The sequence below is a fragment of the Pongo abelii genome, chromosome 1, assembly GCF_028885655.2.
Source record: "Pongo abelii isolate AG06213 chromosome 1, NHGRI_mPonAbe1-v2.0_pri, whole genome shotgun sequence".
NCBI classification, from domain to species: Eukaryota; Metazoa; Chordata; class Mammalia; order Primates; family Hominidae; genus Pongo; species Pongo abelii.
The window spans coordinates 178,976,449-178,993,913 of record NC_071985.2 but is presented as its reverse complement, the minus strand read 5'-3'; the positions used below and the strand labels follow the sequence as shown (position 1 = coordinate 178,993,913).

Genomic DNA, 17,465 nt, shown 5'->3' with positions numbered 1-17,465 from the left:
CCTGCCCTTGCCCAGTGCAGGCCTCCAGACTGCAGGGAACTGGGCTTTGATGAGCCAGAGCACAGCCAGGGTGCCCCGGAGTGGGGCCAGTCTGGGGTTCTTTTCTGTTTTTGTTTTTGAGACAAGGTCTCACTCTGTCACTCAGGCTGGAGTGCAGTGGTGCGATCAAGGCTCACAGCAGCCTCAACCTCCTGGGCTCAAGCAATCCTCCCGCCTTAGCCTCCCAAGTAGCTGGGACTATAGGCATGCGACACTATACCCGGCTAATTTTTGTGTTTTTGTGTAGAGATGAGGTTTCGCCATGTTGGCCAGGCTGGCAGTCTGGGGTTCTTGAAAGCTGCTTAATCGTAACACTGTTTCTTCAAATGAGAATGCACACAGAAGCCCACTACAGAAAAGCAGACAGCCAACCCCTGTGTTGAGAGCCCTGAAAATCACTGGCTGCATGAACCTTTCCCCACTGGACAGATGGAAATGGACCCGTGGGGCAATAGTGCCCCAACTCTCTCAGCCCAGGGGTTTCCCGGCCATATCAGCTTAATTTAGTGCCAGAGGCATCCAGCCTGCATGGAGCTGCCTCCAGAAGGCCCCACCAGCAGGCAGTCTCGGGGCAGCGTCAAGGCTGCACACTTCTGCTAAAAAAATAACTGAGGTGGAAAGCCCATAACACGGCCACCAGCTTAGCTGGCAGGCTGCAGCCCGGCTCCGTAGCTCGCAACTTGTTAGGTAAGAGTCCCCAGGCCGTGGGGACGAGAGCAGCAGGCGGGGGGCGAGGCTTACATTGTCGTTCTGAAAGGAGTGGAGGAAGTTCCCTCCTAGCTCGCCGTCATCTCGAGGGGTGCCTGGAGGATTGCTAATGCCACTTATGTTGTTAGGAGAATTCTGTGGAAAGAGGAAAGGAGGTGAGAACCTGTGTCCCCAACAACCTGCCCACACAGATGAGGCGCCGCCAGGGAGACCGAGTGCACACTCACTTTTGGAAGTCCGTCTATGTCGCCTGACCCTGGAAAGAAAAAATAATCCAGTTGTTTCTTGCTTGCTCTTCCACGGAGGGGTCTCCCCTTGTCCTGGGCTCCTTGGGCCTCTAAGCCCTTCCATCCCAGTCCCACACTGTGCGGAGGGCTTTCTGTGCGGCATCCCTCTCAGGATTGTCCTGTGTGCCCAGCCAAGGCTGGCCAGGGCTGTGTACCAAGCCCAGCTGAACCAGGAGCTAAGGCACAGAGCTGGCTGCCCAGGCAGGGTGGGGCATGGCGAGGGCAGGGGCCACTCACCTAATGATCCATTCATGTGGTGTGGCTCCATGCCACCCATGCCGCCCATCGGTCCGTCCGAGCCGGGACCCATCGGGAACTGGGGAAGAAGCACAGGGCATGGCAGCTCAGTGGGCCCAGGCCCTCTGCACCCCTCACAGGCAGGGGGCTACAGCCGCGCCAGAGTCCTGGCCCTGGGGAACCCCTGCTCCGGCAGGCTCTGTTCACACTCGGACATGTCCTGCCTGGCAGCTGGGCCAGGGTCCTCACCTTGGCCCTCCAAGCTGCAGGGCAGAGGTGCTCATTCCAATGACCCAGGTGAGGGAGAGGGACTGGCCCGCTGCCACCCAACTCCACACAGAGGCAGCTCTGAAACTGAGCCTCTCGGATCCCACCACAGGGCCCTCTCCATCCCCCGTGTGGAGGGTGTGGTTCCCCAAACAGAGGCACATGTGGACAGCTCTCTGACCATGTCAGGCCAGGGACCAAAACATCTGTGCTTCTCATCCCCACTTCACAGGTGAGGAAACAGAAGCACTGAGAGGGAACACTTTGCTTGAGGTCCCAGAGGCTGGAGGTGGAGGAGCTGGGACTGGAACCTGGCAGCAGTCATGCTGGCCCTCTCCAAGCTAACGAAAGGAAGAAGTTAGAAATGAAGATGTTTCCTGGGGCTGGGCGGTGAGAAGAGGTGAGGTTTGATGAGTGGTGGGGAAGAGGGAGCTAGGGCACTGGCCCAGGAGGCACTGCATGGCACCCTGGGACTGTGGGGTGGTGGCGGGAGGTCACTGATGAGGCTCCCGTGCAGAACTGTTGGTGTGGCAGATGGGGGCTCGGAGATAAGAGTCGATTCTACCCACCCACAAGCCTATCTGGAACTATCAAACCCTTCTCGGAAAGGAAGAACAGAAAAGGTCACATCCCACAGCCACGAGTCACAGGGCTGGGGAGGGGTGGCTGAGCCCAGCCTGGAGCGCCAAGGCCCTGTGATGCAGACTGGATCTGCATTGAGTGGGAAGGGAGTGGAGGTGGTGGAATGGAGGGCTGTTTGGCACCTGGCCGGTACTGGGTGCCACAGACGCAGAGCTGAGTCACACCTGAGCCCCAGCCCAGAGGAGCAGCTCACGGATACCCAACTACCCCACAGGAGGAAAGAGATGCTGACTTCCAAAGACAGCTGCAAAGTACAGCTGTGGCTTCAGAGCAAGGCAGAGATATCAGAACCGGCTGCCTGGAGGAGGAGGAGAGCATCAACAAAATTGAGGGGTAAAATCTGGGCAGGCAGAGCCCATCGCGGAAATCACTCTAAGGCAGGGGTCCCACATGAGCAGAAGGCTACCAAGTGGGTGGCAGCATGGCGTGCCGGAGCACAGAAAGGGGTGTTAAGGGGTAAGGCTGTGACCAGGCTGCAGGGGCACAGCTAGGGTATGAGCTGCTTCCCCGTGCCCACCCAGACTGGGGGAGGGGTGGCGCATCCTTGCCTCTCCAGTGGGCCCCCCAACAAAGCAGCTCACAGGCTTTTGGGCACATTTTGCCATCTAGCAACAAATTTCGTGCTTATTAACCTAAGTGATAAGAGGATGAAAGTAACCAGCTTTCTGGGGAGCCAACCCAGGACACAGCCATGCCAGACCCCCGAAATCCCCAAACATGATAATACAGAATTATGCACATGTATGTCATTACCTTAACATGAATATGTTGTTACTTTAACATCAATGTATTAAGAAACAAGTATTTCTTCAAAATGACATATTATTGTATACTTTCTGTATATTAAGTTTTATTGAGATATAATTCACAGAACATATAACTGACCCATTTAAGTACAATTCAGTGGTTTTCAGTATATTTACACTGAATATACTGTGTGCAACCATCACCACAACCAATTTTGAACGTTTCCATAACCTCAGAAAGAAATCCTGTACCCGACTGCAGTCATTTCTGTCCCCCTCCAACCCCCCGGCCCCAGGCAAACACTAATCTACTTTCTGTCTCCACGGATTTGCCTATCCTGGACATGTCATATACACAGAATCATGTGAGCTTTTGTGGCTGGTTTCTTTCACTTAGCATGTTTTCAAGGTTCATCAGTGTTGTCACATGAACCAGTACTTTATTCCTTCCTATGGTCAAAAAGTAGTCCACCGTATAGATATACCACATTTCATTTATCCATTCATCAGCAGAGGGAACGTTCAGGTTGTTTTCACGGTTTGGCTATTACGACTAATGACACTGACGTACAAGCCGCCGTGTGGACATACGTTTTCATTTCTCTTGGGCAGATACCTAGGAGGAGAACTGCTGGGTCATAGGGTAACCCAATTACCATATCACAGCAGACATCACTAGGCTGTCTGATCTTTCGAGGAAACGTCAAACTGTTTAACAAAGCAGCTGTGTCATTTTACATTCCCACGAGCAGTGTCTGAGAGTTCCAATGCTTCCACACCCTCGCCAACACCAGTCATTATCTTTTTTACTACAGCCGTCCTAGTGGGTGTGAAGTGCTATCTCACTGTGGTTTTGATTTGAATTTCCTAATGACTAACGATGCTGAGCATCTTCTCATGTGCTTACTGGCTATTTGTAATTTTTGGAGAAATGTCCATTTAGATCCTTGTCCCATTTTTTAAATTGGGTTATTATTGAGTTTTTTTCTAAGAGCTCTTTATGTATTTTGAATTCAAGTCCCTTATCAGATACATGATTTGTGAATATTTTCTCCATTGTGTGGTTTGTCTTTTTACTTCCTTGACGGTGTCCTTTGAAGCACGAATCTTAATCTCCGATGAAGTCCAGTTTGTCTACTTTTTTCTTTTGCTACTTGTGCTTTTGGTCTTGCATCTAAGAAGGCTTTGCTTAACTCAGGTCATGAAGATTTACTCCTGTGTTTACTTCAAGTGTTTTGTAGTTTCAGCTCTAACATTTAGATCTATGGTCTACTTTGTTTTATTTTTTATTATTTTTTAATTTATTTTTGAGACAGGTTCTCACTCTGTTGGCCAGGCTGGAGTGCAGTGGCGTGATCTTGGCTCACTGCAACCTCTGCCTCCTGGGTTCAAGCGATTCTCATGCATCAGCCTCCCAGGTAGCTGGGACTACAGGTGCGCGCCACCACACCTGGCTAATTTTGTATTTTTAGTAGAGACAGGGTTTCACCACGTTGGCCAAGCTGGTCTCGAACTCCTGACCTCAATATGATCCACCTGTTTCGGCCTCCCAAAGTGCCAGGATTATAGGTGTGAGCCAGCGTGCCTGGCCCCCTATGATCTACTTTAACTTTTGTGTACTGCTGTAAAGACACAGTTCAATCTCATTTGTCCACATGTGGATATTCAGTTGTCTCAGCATCATTTATTCTGTATTATTTACTTTTCCATTAGATTAACGCTACTATGTAAACAACAATAGGAACTGTTAACAGTGGCAATTAGTAGCAATTAGGAGGTGGACTAGTTAAATGATTGATATGTATGAGGAAAAAAATATTAATATTTTTATAACATTTCTGTCCTCTGATAGAGAAATAACTTTTTACTCGAATACTTAAATTTGATAGGCTATATTACTTAATTATTTTTTAGAGATGAGGTCTTGCTCTGTCACCCAAGCTAGAGTGCGCTCAAGTGATCCACCTGCCTCAGCCTCCTGAATAGCTGGGACTACAGGCTCGAGCCACTGCACCTGGCTTATTATTTATGTTTTTAAAAAATAAAACATAGGCCAGGCGTGGTGGCTCACACCTGTAATCCCTTTGGGAGGCTGAGGCAGGAGGATCGCCTGAGCCCAGGAGTGCAAGAACATCCTGGGCAACATAGTGAGACCTCATCTCTGCAACAACAAAGAAAATTAGCCAGGTGTGGTGGCACGTGCCTGTAGTCCCAGCTACTCAGGAGGCTGTGGTGGGAGGAATCCCTTGAGCCCCAGATGCTGACGCTGCAGTGAGCCATGACTGTGACACTGCCCTCTAGACTGGGTGACAAACACCCTATCTCTAAATAAACATACAAACATAAACACAGTAGGATTAATGAAACAAACATTACTAATATTTAAATAAAAAATAACAATGTTTCTTTCTGCCCTAGGACACATTAGAACATTCTGCTCTGCTTCCTTTCCCACTGGTCTCTGAATTGCCTGAAGCCTTTATAGCCTTTAGGACATCCTTTTTAAAAAAGAAAAAAAAAAAGAGGTGGAGTCTGGCTCTGTCATCCAGGTTGGAGTGCAGTGGCATGATCACGGCTCACTGCAGCCTTAAATTCCTAGGCTCAAACAATCCTCCCACTTCAGCCTCCCAAGTAGCTGACTACAGGCATACACCACTGCACCCAGCTTAGAACATCTTTCTTTTAAATGCACTGGTAAAACGGAATATAGTCAAACTTAAAACCCATTTGACTTGTCACTCTGTTTACTCAAAGCCCATGTTACACTGACTCCTGGTGTCAACCAAATACGGTAACACCAAACTAAATATCCTTTCCACACAACCCTTACACACAAAGTACTTCGGCTTTTACTTATAAGCATGGGTTTTGGGACTTGTAGGAATTCATGTCCATCTCTCCAAAGATGTCCATCCATTTTTGTCCAGGGGCTGGCTTTGGTGGACCAGCTGCTTGTCAATCAGGCCTTTGCATCTGTTTCATCAGATGGGCTATCCCTGTCTAAGATGTCCAGCTTTTTTTTTTTTTTTTGAGACAGAATCTCGCTCTGCTGCCCAGGCTGGAGTGCAATGGCACGATCTCTGCTCATTGCAACCTCCACCCAGGTTCAAGCGATTCTCCTGACTCAGCCTCCTGAGTAGCTGGGACTACAGGCGTGTGCCACCATGCCCGGCTAATTTTTTTTTTTTTTTTTTTTTTTTGAGATGGAGTCTCACTCTGTCACCCAGGCTGGAGCGCAGCGTTGCAATCTCAGCTCACTGCAACCTCCGCCTCCCGCGTTCAAGCAATTCTCCTGCCTCAGCCTCCTGAGGAGCTGGGATTACAGGCACCAGCCACCACGCCTGGCTAATTTTCGTATTTTTAGTAGAGACGGGGTTTCACCATGTTGGTCAAGCTGGAACTCCTGACCTCAAGTGATCCTCTCACCTCGGCCTCCCAAAGCACTCGGATTACAGGCGTGAGCCACCGTGCCCGCCCAGATGTCCATCATTTTTTAACACTCCAAAGCACAATGGATGTTATAAATTAAAATTATTTAAAAAAATGATTTTAAAGCACAGAGGTAATCTGAAGTTGCAAAATCCAAGTTGGATTCCAAATATGTTACAGTTTTAATGAAGAAATTGAGAAAGTCCTGTTTAACTTGACTGCCTTTTCTGGTGACATTTTTTGAGTTCTCAAGCATTAAATGGTGTATGAGGTTTTGTGGCCGCCTCTCCGTGATACCCAACAATCCAAGTGTGGCTGGCTAGCCCCATCTAGGCTCCTCGGGGCTCCTTAAGGAGCATCAGAGAGTACTGGCAAAACAGTATATACATTTCTATTTTATTTTTTATGTATTTTTTTTTTTTTTGAAACGGAGTCTCATTCTGTCACCCAGGCTGTAGTGCAGTGGTGTGATCTTGGCTCACTGCAACCTCCGCCTCCCAGGCTCAAGTGATTCTCCTGCTTCAGCCTCCCGAGTGGCTGGGACTACAGACATGCACCACCACACCTAGGTAATGTTTGTATTTTTTAGTAGACATGGTGTTTTACTATGTTGGCCAGGCTGGTCTTGAACTCCTGACGGACCCCAAGTGATCTGATCACCTTGGCCTCCTAAAGTGCTGGGATTACAGGTGTGAGCCACTGCGCCCAGCCTATGTATTTTTTATTTTTATTTTTTTGTTGCTGAGATGGTGAGGATGTCTTGCTCTGTTACCCAGGTTGGTCTTGAATTTGTGGATTTAAGTGATCCTCCCACCTTGGCCTCCCAAAGTGCTTGGGTTACAGGCGTAAGCCAACGTGCCTGGCCTGTATTTTATTGTAATTCCTTTTTCCATTCTCATCTCAATGCATTTCCAAATTAGAGAAGGACATCCTTCTTGTCTCACACTTTAAAAAATAGCAGTTTTCACGGCAAGCCAACATTTGAACATCTTTTCTATGGCCAGCAATGATAGTCATCTTGTGGAAACGTGTCTGAGGCATTCTCCTGTCTGTAAAGTCAAAGATCTCATTAAGTGCTTTGGCATGTTTTGAGGAAACTGAAAGGTGACCCAAAACTTTCATTATGAAAGCTGGTATCACAGGTAAGCAAATTACACCCCTTTGTGACAGTGTCGGGTACGAGGTGTGAACATTTAGCAGGTAAGATGTTTTCATTTTCATTGGTAAGAAACTTATGGACTAAATGAAATTTGCTCAAATTAACTGTGTACTGTCTGCCAAATATGTAGATAAATGAGCAAAGTCTAGGTTGTATTTGGACAAGAGAACAACAATCTCTTACGTCTTCAGTGGCTTCACTAAAATCTTCACAGAAATCGAGAAGACGGTTTGAAACTCCAGTTTTCAAATCAACATACCTAAGAGCCAGCCAAAACCTGTTGCCATGACTTGAGGCAGCCCTTGACGCACTTGGAAGCACGAATACTGGAAGGATCAGACAGGGTCAGCACTACCGTGAAGGGGCAATGCATCTGTTACCAAAGCCCCTCTTCCCTTTGGTTCACACACAGGACTTTTAGTCTGTAACCTCCGAATCAGGAAATGTAACCTTCTTGGTTTGTGGTGCAATCAAGGGAACAAGATGATAATGGCATCCATTCAAGGAGTATGCCCAAGCTAATTCTGCGACCGCTGTTTTTGACTGAGAACTGCTGTCTCTTTGGAGGTCAAAAAAACCTTGATTTAGAAAGATATGCCTCAGACTTGAGAGACTCAATGTCCAATGTGCCTCCACCTCCCCTTCTCCACATGCCCAATCCCAAATTCTTTTCTGCACACTGCACAGTACATTGTGTTTGGGTTCTTTCCTCTCTAATCCAGTTGTGTGTGTCCTTGCATCTGTCATTAAAGTAACACGGTCATTTAACCTTCTTTCCCAGTGATGCCTGGGTCACGCTGGTGCTGTCATTGTCACCGTTCTCATTTTCATCATCTGAACTCTTAGGAAATACGGTCACAACATTCACGATGTCAAGACTGAAACCAGCACCGTCTAGACAAAAAGTCCAACACTGAATCTGCAGCAGACTCCTAGGCGGGTGCTACTAACGTGCATGACTGCAGCGCGTGGAGTTGCAGCCCGAATGATGTAATCCATGGTGAATCACAAGTCCTGATGCCAGCATCCACGTCAGGAAACATGGCGACAGTGACCACTCGAGGCAGATCGTCCACGCCATTTCCATCCAATGCTACAAACAGTGCTGTCATCCCTCTGTGTGGGTTTTATACTTTCCACCCAACCTTCTGCATCACTGACAAAACCCAGGGCTTTTTGTGTCCTGGGATTCCTCAGGATGTGGGGCTTTTAGTGTTAAAAGCCAGATGGTTGGTCACACCAGTGAGGACCCTGGCAAAGGAGGCAGGCCAGAAACCATCCCTCAGAGGGCTGCTGGGAGAGAAAATATAGGCAATATCCAGCACGGGGCAGCCCGCGCTCGGGGTTTAACACGTGGGATGATCCGGGTGTCACCTCAGGAACGGAGCCAACAAAACCAGAGTGCCCCAAAAGGCCCCACCCCCTCAACCAGGCCAAAGCCTTGCACTTTAGGGCCCCAGGCCCACTCTCTGGCTCTACAGTCTGTAGACCTCCTTTTCAGACCCTGAGCTCCTGGAGGGGCAAGGCTGAACAGGTTCACCTGAGGCCTGCATGGAGGAGGAAGGGAAAGAACTAGAATGGAAGGGTTGCCTGTGGAGGGGAAGCAGATCAGGCCCTGACCTTGGGCAACGCCCGCTGGGTGAGGAGACAGGCTGCAGCTGACTAACCAAGTCCCATCCAGTGGGTGCAGGGGACACGGGAGGAAGTGGGGCAAGCAGGAATCAGAAATGGGGAAATGTGAGCTGCAACATCACCCAAGGGCTGCAACTCTGAGACGCAAAGAAGCTGCCAGGTATTGGGAGTTCCAGAGCTCCTGGCAGCAGCACAGGCAGGCGGGTCCCCCAGCGAGCCGTGTCCCCTTGCTGCTGGCTCCACCCTCAGCTCCACAGCCCCAGAAACAGGCCCAGGAGGAGAGGGATTGCCCGGGCCAGCACAGCCAGTCAGCTGGGCAGAGACCAGGCCAGACCCCACCTGCAGCCTGGCGCTTCCCCCACCAGCACAGCAGGAGGTGGCAAGTCCCAGCAGCACAGCGGGCGCCCTGGCTCTAACCAGAGGGTGAGCATCATCCCACCCCTTCCTCTCCCACCCCCTGCCGCCTATGAAATGGGAACTGAGTTGCCCAAGAGTTAATCACTTTTCTGACGGTTTATTTTATTCATCTTTGGTAACAAATGGCTGAAATCAATTAAACTTGCTTTCCCCTCAGCTGATGAAGTTAATTATGATTTGTTATGGTGTCTGATATGTAAATTATTAGAAAGCAGACTTACGTTGGACCGGCTGCCTCCAGGCGGCACCGGATTAATCATTGTGTAGATGTTGTCACTGGAATTTGTTGAATCTGTAGAACAGTGAAAACCCACAAGTCGGGGTGATTAATTCGTTTCTTAATTAAAACAAACTCATGGCACTTGAACTCATTCTTTTGTATTTTATCACCTAAAATTTCCTCTAAGTACCACCATTTTCTGGCTAATTTGTATTTAATGAAGATTCACAAAGTTTTTAATCACAGAAAATTCAACTGTGAAAACCACTCAACCCCAGCAGTGTGGACACAGCACAGGGGGATTACGGGTTCAAATTCTTGTCTCCCCACCCCACACCAAATCTGGTCCCCAGACACTGCCTGGGACAACATGGGGGCAGCAGAACCACCACCTGTACTCTCCTTCCACCACCCTACAAAGTGGTTTTAATCAAATCAGGGAAAGGGAAACGTGGCAAATTACCCAGAGGCCACCCTGCCAGGCTGATGGGGCAGGAGGGAGAGGCAGGGATGGGGCTGGAAACGCATTCACATATGGAGTGGGTGCATGTGGCCCAGTCGGAATGTAGGTCATGCAGCTCATCAAAATGCAGCAGCAGAAAGAGAGAGCCGGAGTGGGAGCCCAGGATCCCGGCTGCGGCCAGCTCCACCCCTGCAGCTGAGCAGCTTCCCTGCTATGGGGAGCCGAGGAGGGGGCGGGGGAGAGTCCCCTCCATCTCCCCAATTAGCCAAAAAAGTCTCCAGCTAAAACGTTTCTATCAGGAGCAGGCACCGTAATTCTTGGGCAGGAATCCAGCTACCTCTCACTTTTTATTTTTGGGGTGGGTAAGGATCGTATGTTGAATTCCTTCTAGCTGGCTGGTATGCTATTCTTAGCTGGGAAAGAAACATAATTGTGATGCTGTGTGTGTGTGTGTGTGTGTGTGTGTGTGTGTGCGCGCGCACATGCCCATGTATGTGCACGCATGCCCTCTTTTGTTTAAAGAAACAGGGAGGGCTGGGCGCGGTGGCTCACGCCTGTAATCCCAGCACTTTGGGAGGCTGAGGCGGGTGGATCACCTGAGGTCAGGAGTTCAAGGCCAGCCTGGGTACATGGTGAAACCCCATCTCTACTAAAAATACAAAAATTAGCTGGGCACGGTGGTGCGTGCCTGTAATCCCAGCTACTCGGGAGGCTGAGACAGGAGAATCGCTTGAGCCTGGGAGGTAGAGATTGCAGTGAGCCGAGATTATGCCATTGCACTCCAGGCTGGGTGACAGAGCGAGATTCTGCCTCAAAAAAGAAAAAAAAAAGTGGGGGTGGGGGGAGGGGGTGGGGGAGAGAAGGGAGCTCCTATATAGAGGACCAGAAGCCAGGAGCTATGGAAACTCCAAAGGTAGCATGCCTCAGAATCCTGGTCCCAGGATGCCAGAACCCCAAGGCCCCTTTTTGAGTCATCTGGGGAAATGCCTATCCTGAACAGGGTTCTTCCCAACAAAAGGGATTCAAGGGCAACGAGAATCCCTGTTCCTAGACTGCTCTGCTCAGCCCTGTCCTTTATGGAGCAGCATCAGAGGAGTAGGTTAGTGTCATCAAGGGACCCCTGCCCCCTAAATGCCCAGTGGAAGATGTGCTGCTCAGGAAGGAGTGGGGTAAGCTCTGGCTCTGCAACAGTGCCCCTCCAGGTCTCTCTGGCAACATGCCCCACCCCCACCACCAGACCCCCCACTTTCCCCTCAAGTGCTCTTACCTGCGGGACTGGGCATAATGGGTGTTCCTGGAGGGCCGCCACCACCAGGGGGTCCCTGAAGATGAGATAAAATTGACATCAGACGCCCACGGTGGTAACGAACGTGGGGAGGGGCCGGCATCCTCCACCCTGGTCAGCAGCAACTGCTCGCCCCGGGCCCAGCCACTATTCATCTTGCTACACCCCCAGCGCTCACTCAGAGCCAAAGTACTCAAGCTTCAGAAGGGGACTTGGATGTCCCCCGTCCCTTTCTTCAGACCAAGCAGCCCCTGTGGGTGTGTGTGCCTGCATTATGTGCTCACAGGCATGCCCACTGGAGAGGCCTGTGGTGGATGCCAAGCAGCCCACTGGTCAGCTTCCCAGAAGGCAGTTCTACCCCCAGGTCTGGTATGGGGATTTCTGGGCCACCCTGGGTCTGTACAGATGACTGAATATTGACAGCAAGTTCTAGCAGTTTGGAACCTCTGCTCAGTGAAAGGGAAAGAAACGGGGACCCCAGAGCAGTTCTCTTGCACACTCAGTCCCACGTGGCTAGACATGCAAGGCCCCAAACCCACACACTTACCACATAGGTACCAGGTGATGAGGAGGAGTATGGAATCTAAAAACAAGATGTCGGGGAGCCCCGCGTCAGAGTCACTGAGTGCCCTCAGCTGCCAAACCTCCCTGAGGACACGACCCACTCTTCACAGGAAAGGCATCGCCACCCAGTGAGCTGGCCACCCGCTTGGTTCCCCTGGGAGGGCTGGGACGTGGCTGAAGCCCAGTTCTCTCTGCTACATTGAACTGACCCTGAGACCCTGGTCTCTTACTCCCCAGTCCTGGGAGGCAGCCACAGACACAGGGAGGACATAGGAGGCCCTCCGGTTTGAGAGGGCAGGAAACAGCTTTACCCCACATTCGTCTGGCCTTCACCCCACTGTCTGTGCTGAGCCCCTTACCCGCACCTTCCAGCCCTGCTGGGGAGGAGATGGGTAGGGGTCTCCACTCTGAACAGTGCTCTCTGAGCCCAGGTCCTCAGCTTACTCCCCAGAGGAGTGGGCTGGCTGGGCAGGCAGGGCAGGGGTGGAGCCCTTGATGACCGCTGCACGTTACTCCCAGGCCTCCACCTCCACACGGCCTTCTCCTTAGAAGCATCAGTAGAGTCCTGCTGCATCTCCCACTTCCTGTGACACCTACACCCAGGGACAGTAGCTCCCCTGCACCCAGAACTGCTCCCCTGACAAACACCACCCCACCCGACCCAGGTACTCACTGAGTTAGCACTGTTAGGATTGGGCCAGGGTCTGCCAGCTCCCGGGCCCCTGAGAGAGGGAGAAAGAGATGTGGACAATGAAAAAGGCGCTGTAAACTCCAAGCGGTGGAGGCAGCAGGGGCAGAAGGAAAGGGCTGAAATCACAACAGGAAGTCCTTCCTACAGCCCTGTGGTTTAGAGCCTTCTGGCTCGGGGCAGTAATGGGTAACTTCATGGGTGGAAATCTATGAACTGCTTTAAATTATAGGTAAACTTTACAAAATATATAAAATTTGATAAAAAAAATATGTAAAATTCCCTCTGCATGTGCATCTTCCTAGGAAGTCCACATTCTCACAACAGGGTTAAAAATCACAAACGCACTAGAGAACAGTGGCTACACTGTCCAGGGGTTCAACTCTTGACCCTGCCACTGAAAGCTGTGTGAGCCTGGGCAAGTTACTTAACCTCTCTGTGTCTTGGTGATCTCATCTGTAAGGGGGTTATAATAAGAAGTGCGTCAGGCCGGGCGCGGTGGCTCACACCTGTAATCCTAGCACTTTGGGAGGCTGAGGCAGGCAGATCATTTGAGGTCAGGAGTTCGAGACCACCCTGGCCAACATGGTGAAACCCCGTCTCTACTAAAAATACGAAAATTGGCCAAGCATGTTGGCGGGAGCCTGTAACACCAGCTACTCAGTAGGCTGAGGCAGGAGAATCGCTTGAACCCGGGAGGCGGAGATTGCAGTGAGCCGAGATTGTGCCATTGTACTCCAGCCTGGACAATAGAACGAGACTCTGTCTCAAAAAAAATAAAAATAAAAATAAAAATAATCACGTCATAGGGTAATCATGAAGATGAGGTGAACTGATGCACGCAGCATGCCTGAACCGTGCCCAGCACACAGAGGCACTCTATGAGGCTGAGCTCTCATCACCAGGATCATAAATATCCTCATATTACTGATGAGGAGACTGAGGTCCAGAGAGGTACCAGCAATGACCCCTTATCATGAGTCTCCCAGGGTGCCGGCAGATGGTGGGGGAAGACCTGGACTCTGAACCACGGGCCAGGTCGTTTTTGCCTTACATGTTAATCCCGGGCATGGCGGGGCCGAGGGAGTTGGGTGGTGGTCTCATGCCGCTGCCGTAATTCTGCAACGATAACCAAGGGTCAGTCTATGAGAAGAAGGGAACCGGAGACAGGAGGAGGGAGGAGAAACAAACAGACAAAACATAGTGAGAGGGTTAGTCTGTGAAAAGCATCGATGAGAAAAAATAATACATTCTTTCAAAAACGGTGGGGCGGGTGGGAACCAAGTCACAGGGACCACAATGACAAGCCAGCACAGAGGGACAGTCACAACATTCAGTGCGCATTTTCAGGAGCTTTCAAGATGAAGTTCTCAAAAACACATGGCTATCCAGCAAGCCGCTGCCCTCTGGGCTCCCACGATGTCATCCTGTACCTTCCCCCTGGGATCAGGTGAGTAAGAGGGGATGGACTTGGTCTTGGAACCCACTGAGAGGCTCTGGGGTGAGGAAGCATGGAGGCGAGGGGAGAGTGTCAATGTGGATGGGAGCAGGCACTCCTGAGAAGCCTGCCCAAGGCTGGTGCAGGCCCAGGCCTGGCATGTACAGACACGCCAACCTGCCCCAGGTCCGGGTGGTAGTCCTACCCCACCCATGTGTCAGCATCAGAGGCCCTCCACAGACATGATGCTGGGAAGCCGGAGAAAACTCCATTTCTGCACTCAGAGGGATCATCATTATGTGTGTGTGAATTTTTTTGTTTGTTTTGTTTTTTGATAGCGTCTCGCTCTGTTGCCTAGGCTACAGTGCAGTAGTGCAATCATAACTCACTGCAGCCTTGACCTCCTGGGCTCAAGCAATCCCCCCACCTGAGCCTCTCATGTAGTTGGGACTACAGTCATGCACCACCATGCCCAACTAATTTTTGATTATTATTATTATTATTATTATTATTTTTTGGAGATGAAGTCTCACTCTTGTTGCCCAGGCAGGAGTGCAGTGGAACGATCTCAGCTCACTGCAACCTCCACCTCCCAGGTTCAAGCGATTCTCATTACTCAGCCTCCCAAGTAGCTGGGATTATAGGCGCCCACGACCATGCCGAGCTGATATTTGTATTTTTAGTAGAGACGGGGTCTCACCATGTTGGCCAGGCTGATCTCGAACTCCTGACCTCAGGATCCACCCACCTCGGCCTCCCAAAGTGCTGGGGTTACAGGTGTGAGCCACCACACCCAGCCTGCCCAGCTAATTTTTAAATTTTTTTGTAGAGATGGGGTCTCACTTCATTGCCCAGGCTGGTCTCAAACTCCTGGGCTCAAGTGATCCTCCCGCTTCAGCCTCCCAAAGTATCGAGATTACAGGCGTGAGCCACTGTGCCCAGCCAATGTTTGAGAGAAAAGTCTACACAGAACTCACGAAGTCCCAGCAGTCCAGATTCAGCTCAGGAGGGCCCACTGAGGCACAACAGGGTGGGTCACAGGCACCAGGCCTCTTATCACACGCACATCTCTTAATATATAACCAGGCCAGTGTTGCCCCTGACCCTCTCTCCAAGTGTCATTTTCCCTGCAGTCATGCATGCCTTGCTTCCCTGCTTCCTGCTTGGTGGGCTCCTACTTGTCCTCCAATACTCAGCTCCAAGAGCAGCTCCTCTAGGAAGCCCTCCTGACCCCACCCCTTGGGGCTGACTGCTCCATCCCTGTTACTCCCACAATGCCTTCTAACCTCCCTCCCCCGCCACCATGCTACACCGGGTTCTGATCATGGCCACCTGTCTGTCCATCTCCCATCTCTCCTAGTGGACTCCAAGTGCCCTTTGAAGGTGGGGCTGTGTCTTGATGATCATATCCCCCCCCACCCCATGCACCCAGTGGCACAGACTGGCACTCACTACGCCGACACTGAAGCAATCAATGAAAGACCGAAGAAGGGAATGCATGGAGACCAAAGGGAGCCTGGCTGCAGCTTAAGCTCTGCCCTTGTAGGAGAACTTGAAGTAGGTTGCTGGAATTTTGATGGCAAAGGAATGGCCAGCATTCACTGCCCTTTACTGAGTGCATGACACACTTTATGTACAGTCTCTTGTTTGATCTGTGTGAAAACTCCAGGAGGCTGGGATTGTTCCCACTTTACAGAAAAGGAGACTGAAGGTCTGAGGGAGAAAGTTTTGCCTCAAGTTGCAGTGAGCAAATGGACAGCTAGGATTTAAACCTGGATCTGCCGGCCCCCAGATTCTGTATGCTTAACCAAGCAACTGGCGGGAGGCGGATGGGAAGGGGGACAGAATGGGAAGACGGAGACCTGGAGCCTGACACACACAGAGCTAATATTGAGCTGATGGTGGGTTCTGCATCCAGGGATCATCTCCCAAATCTCACCACCCTGGGGCCACCTGCTCCGCTTGCTCAGCCACAGAGAGGCTTGGAGTCTGGAAGGATGTCCACACAGGATGCAGATGATCTCAGGAGCAACACCAGCCTGGCTGACGAAGAGCCAGACCCGGAGCCAGAGAAGGCAGGCCCCGCCTCACCCTGAGGCTGCTCAGGGCACAGGCTTCAAGCAAACAGTGGCAGCCTTGGGGGAATGTGCTGGGGCCAAGCCCACTCTACCACGGGGTGAAGAGCAGAACTTGAGACCTGAGGTCAGAACACAGGAAGGCTGGCCTTGGCTTGGCTGCCTGCTGGTGACTTTGGGCAAATTACCAAATGACAAGTGCTTATATTGCATGCCCACATGTACCACAGACTGTGTGTGCACTGCCTACAATAAATTGTCACAATGACCCCTTTCCTCCACCCACTTTATAGACCAGAAAACTGAGGTAGAGAGGAAGAATGACCCCACCGTGCAGCTGTGCGTGGCTGAGCTGGGGTGAAGCCCTGCAGCATGGCTCTGGCTTTAGAGCTACAATCCCCTCTGCTGTGCTGCCCTGTCTATAAAATGGGGACAAAGAGCCCCATGTGTTTCCAACCTTGCAGGTCTCCAGTGGATCAAATGAAACAATGGTTCTGAAGTGCCCCGTAAGCCCTAGGAGGTGTGCACTGATTTGGGATGTCAGCAGCAGAACAAACACCAAAGCCCTTAATGCTACCGCAGCATCGCAGAAGCTTGGGTCTCAAAGGGCCCTTTCTAATCCCCTCTACAAATCTCAGCCTCATCTCCCCACCTGCTGCTCCAGGACAAGCGGCTTGCCACCTCCCCAGGCCTATTCTCCACTGTGTGTACAGCTCAGCTGACTGGAGAGGTCTTCCAGATGGAGTTCTTTTCCAGGACTGCAGCCGCCTCTCCCATCCAAGAGAAAGGCCTGCACCTCAGAACAAGAGCAGAAGCCTGGTATGTCTCAGCACGGAGTGGGGTGAGAGGAGATGATAAGTAGGCGCTCATTCCATAGAGCCCTCTTGACATGCAGTACGCACCGCTGAGCTGGGAGGCTCCAAGTGCACTATCCTGCCGCTCCTGACCCTGCCTGGCCTTCAGGAGCCTCTCCAAGAGCCGGCATGGCAGCTTCCTAGAGGGAGCTTCTCCACCAGTCCTGCCACCTATAGAGGCACAGACCCTGGAGGGCCACTTGCACCTCATCATTTCATAGATGACAACTTGGAGGACCAGAAAGCCAGAGACGTGCCCAAGGCCACACAGATGTCAGGAGCGAGTAGCAGGCTGAAATCTGGTTTGCAGGGAAG

The 17,465-nt window shown here is 51.0% G+C and overlaps 1 protein-coding gene across 13 annotated transcripts in view; it reads right to left on the bottom strand.

Annotated features, from left to right (window-relative positions):
• Positions 1-17,465, bottom strand: part of SSBP3 (single stranded DNA binding protein 3) — a 177,928-nt gene that overhangs the window by 2,040 nt on the left and 158,423 nt on the right. For all 13 annotated transcript variants that reach the window (XM_054534388.2, XM_054534400.2, XM_024246597.3 and 10 more), the window contains 8 exons: positions 13,838-13,902; positions 12,769-12,817; positions 12,079-12,114; positions 11,514-11,568; positions 9,785-9,855; positions 1,272-1,350; positions 975-1,003; positions 781-882 (listed from right to left, as the gene is read on the bottom strand). In XM_054534388.2, coding sequence (XP_054390363.1) covers positions 781-882; positions 975-1,003; positions 1,272-1,350; positions 9,785-9,855; positions 11,514-11,568; positions 12,079-12,114; positions 12,769-12,817; positions 13,838-13,902 — 486 coding nt within the window. The remainder of the gene's footprint in view (positions 1-780; positions 883-974; positions 1,004-1,271; positions 1,351-9,784; positions 9,856-11,513; positions 11,569-12,078; positions 12,115-12,768; positions 12,818-13,837; positions 13,903-17,465) is intronic.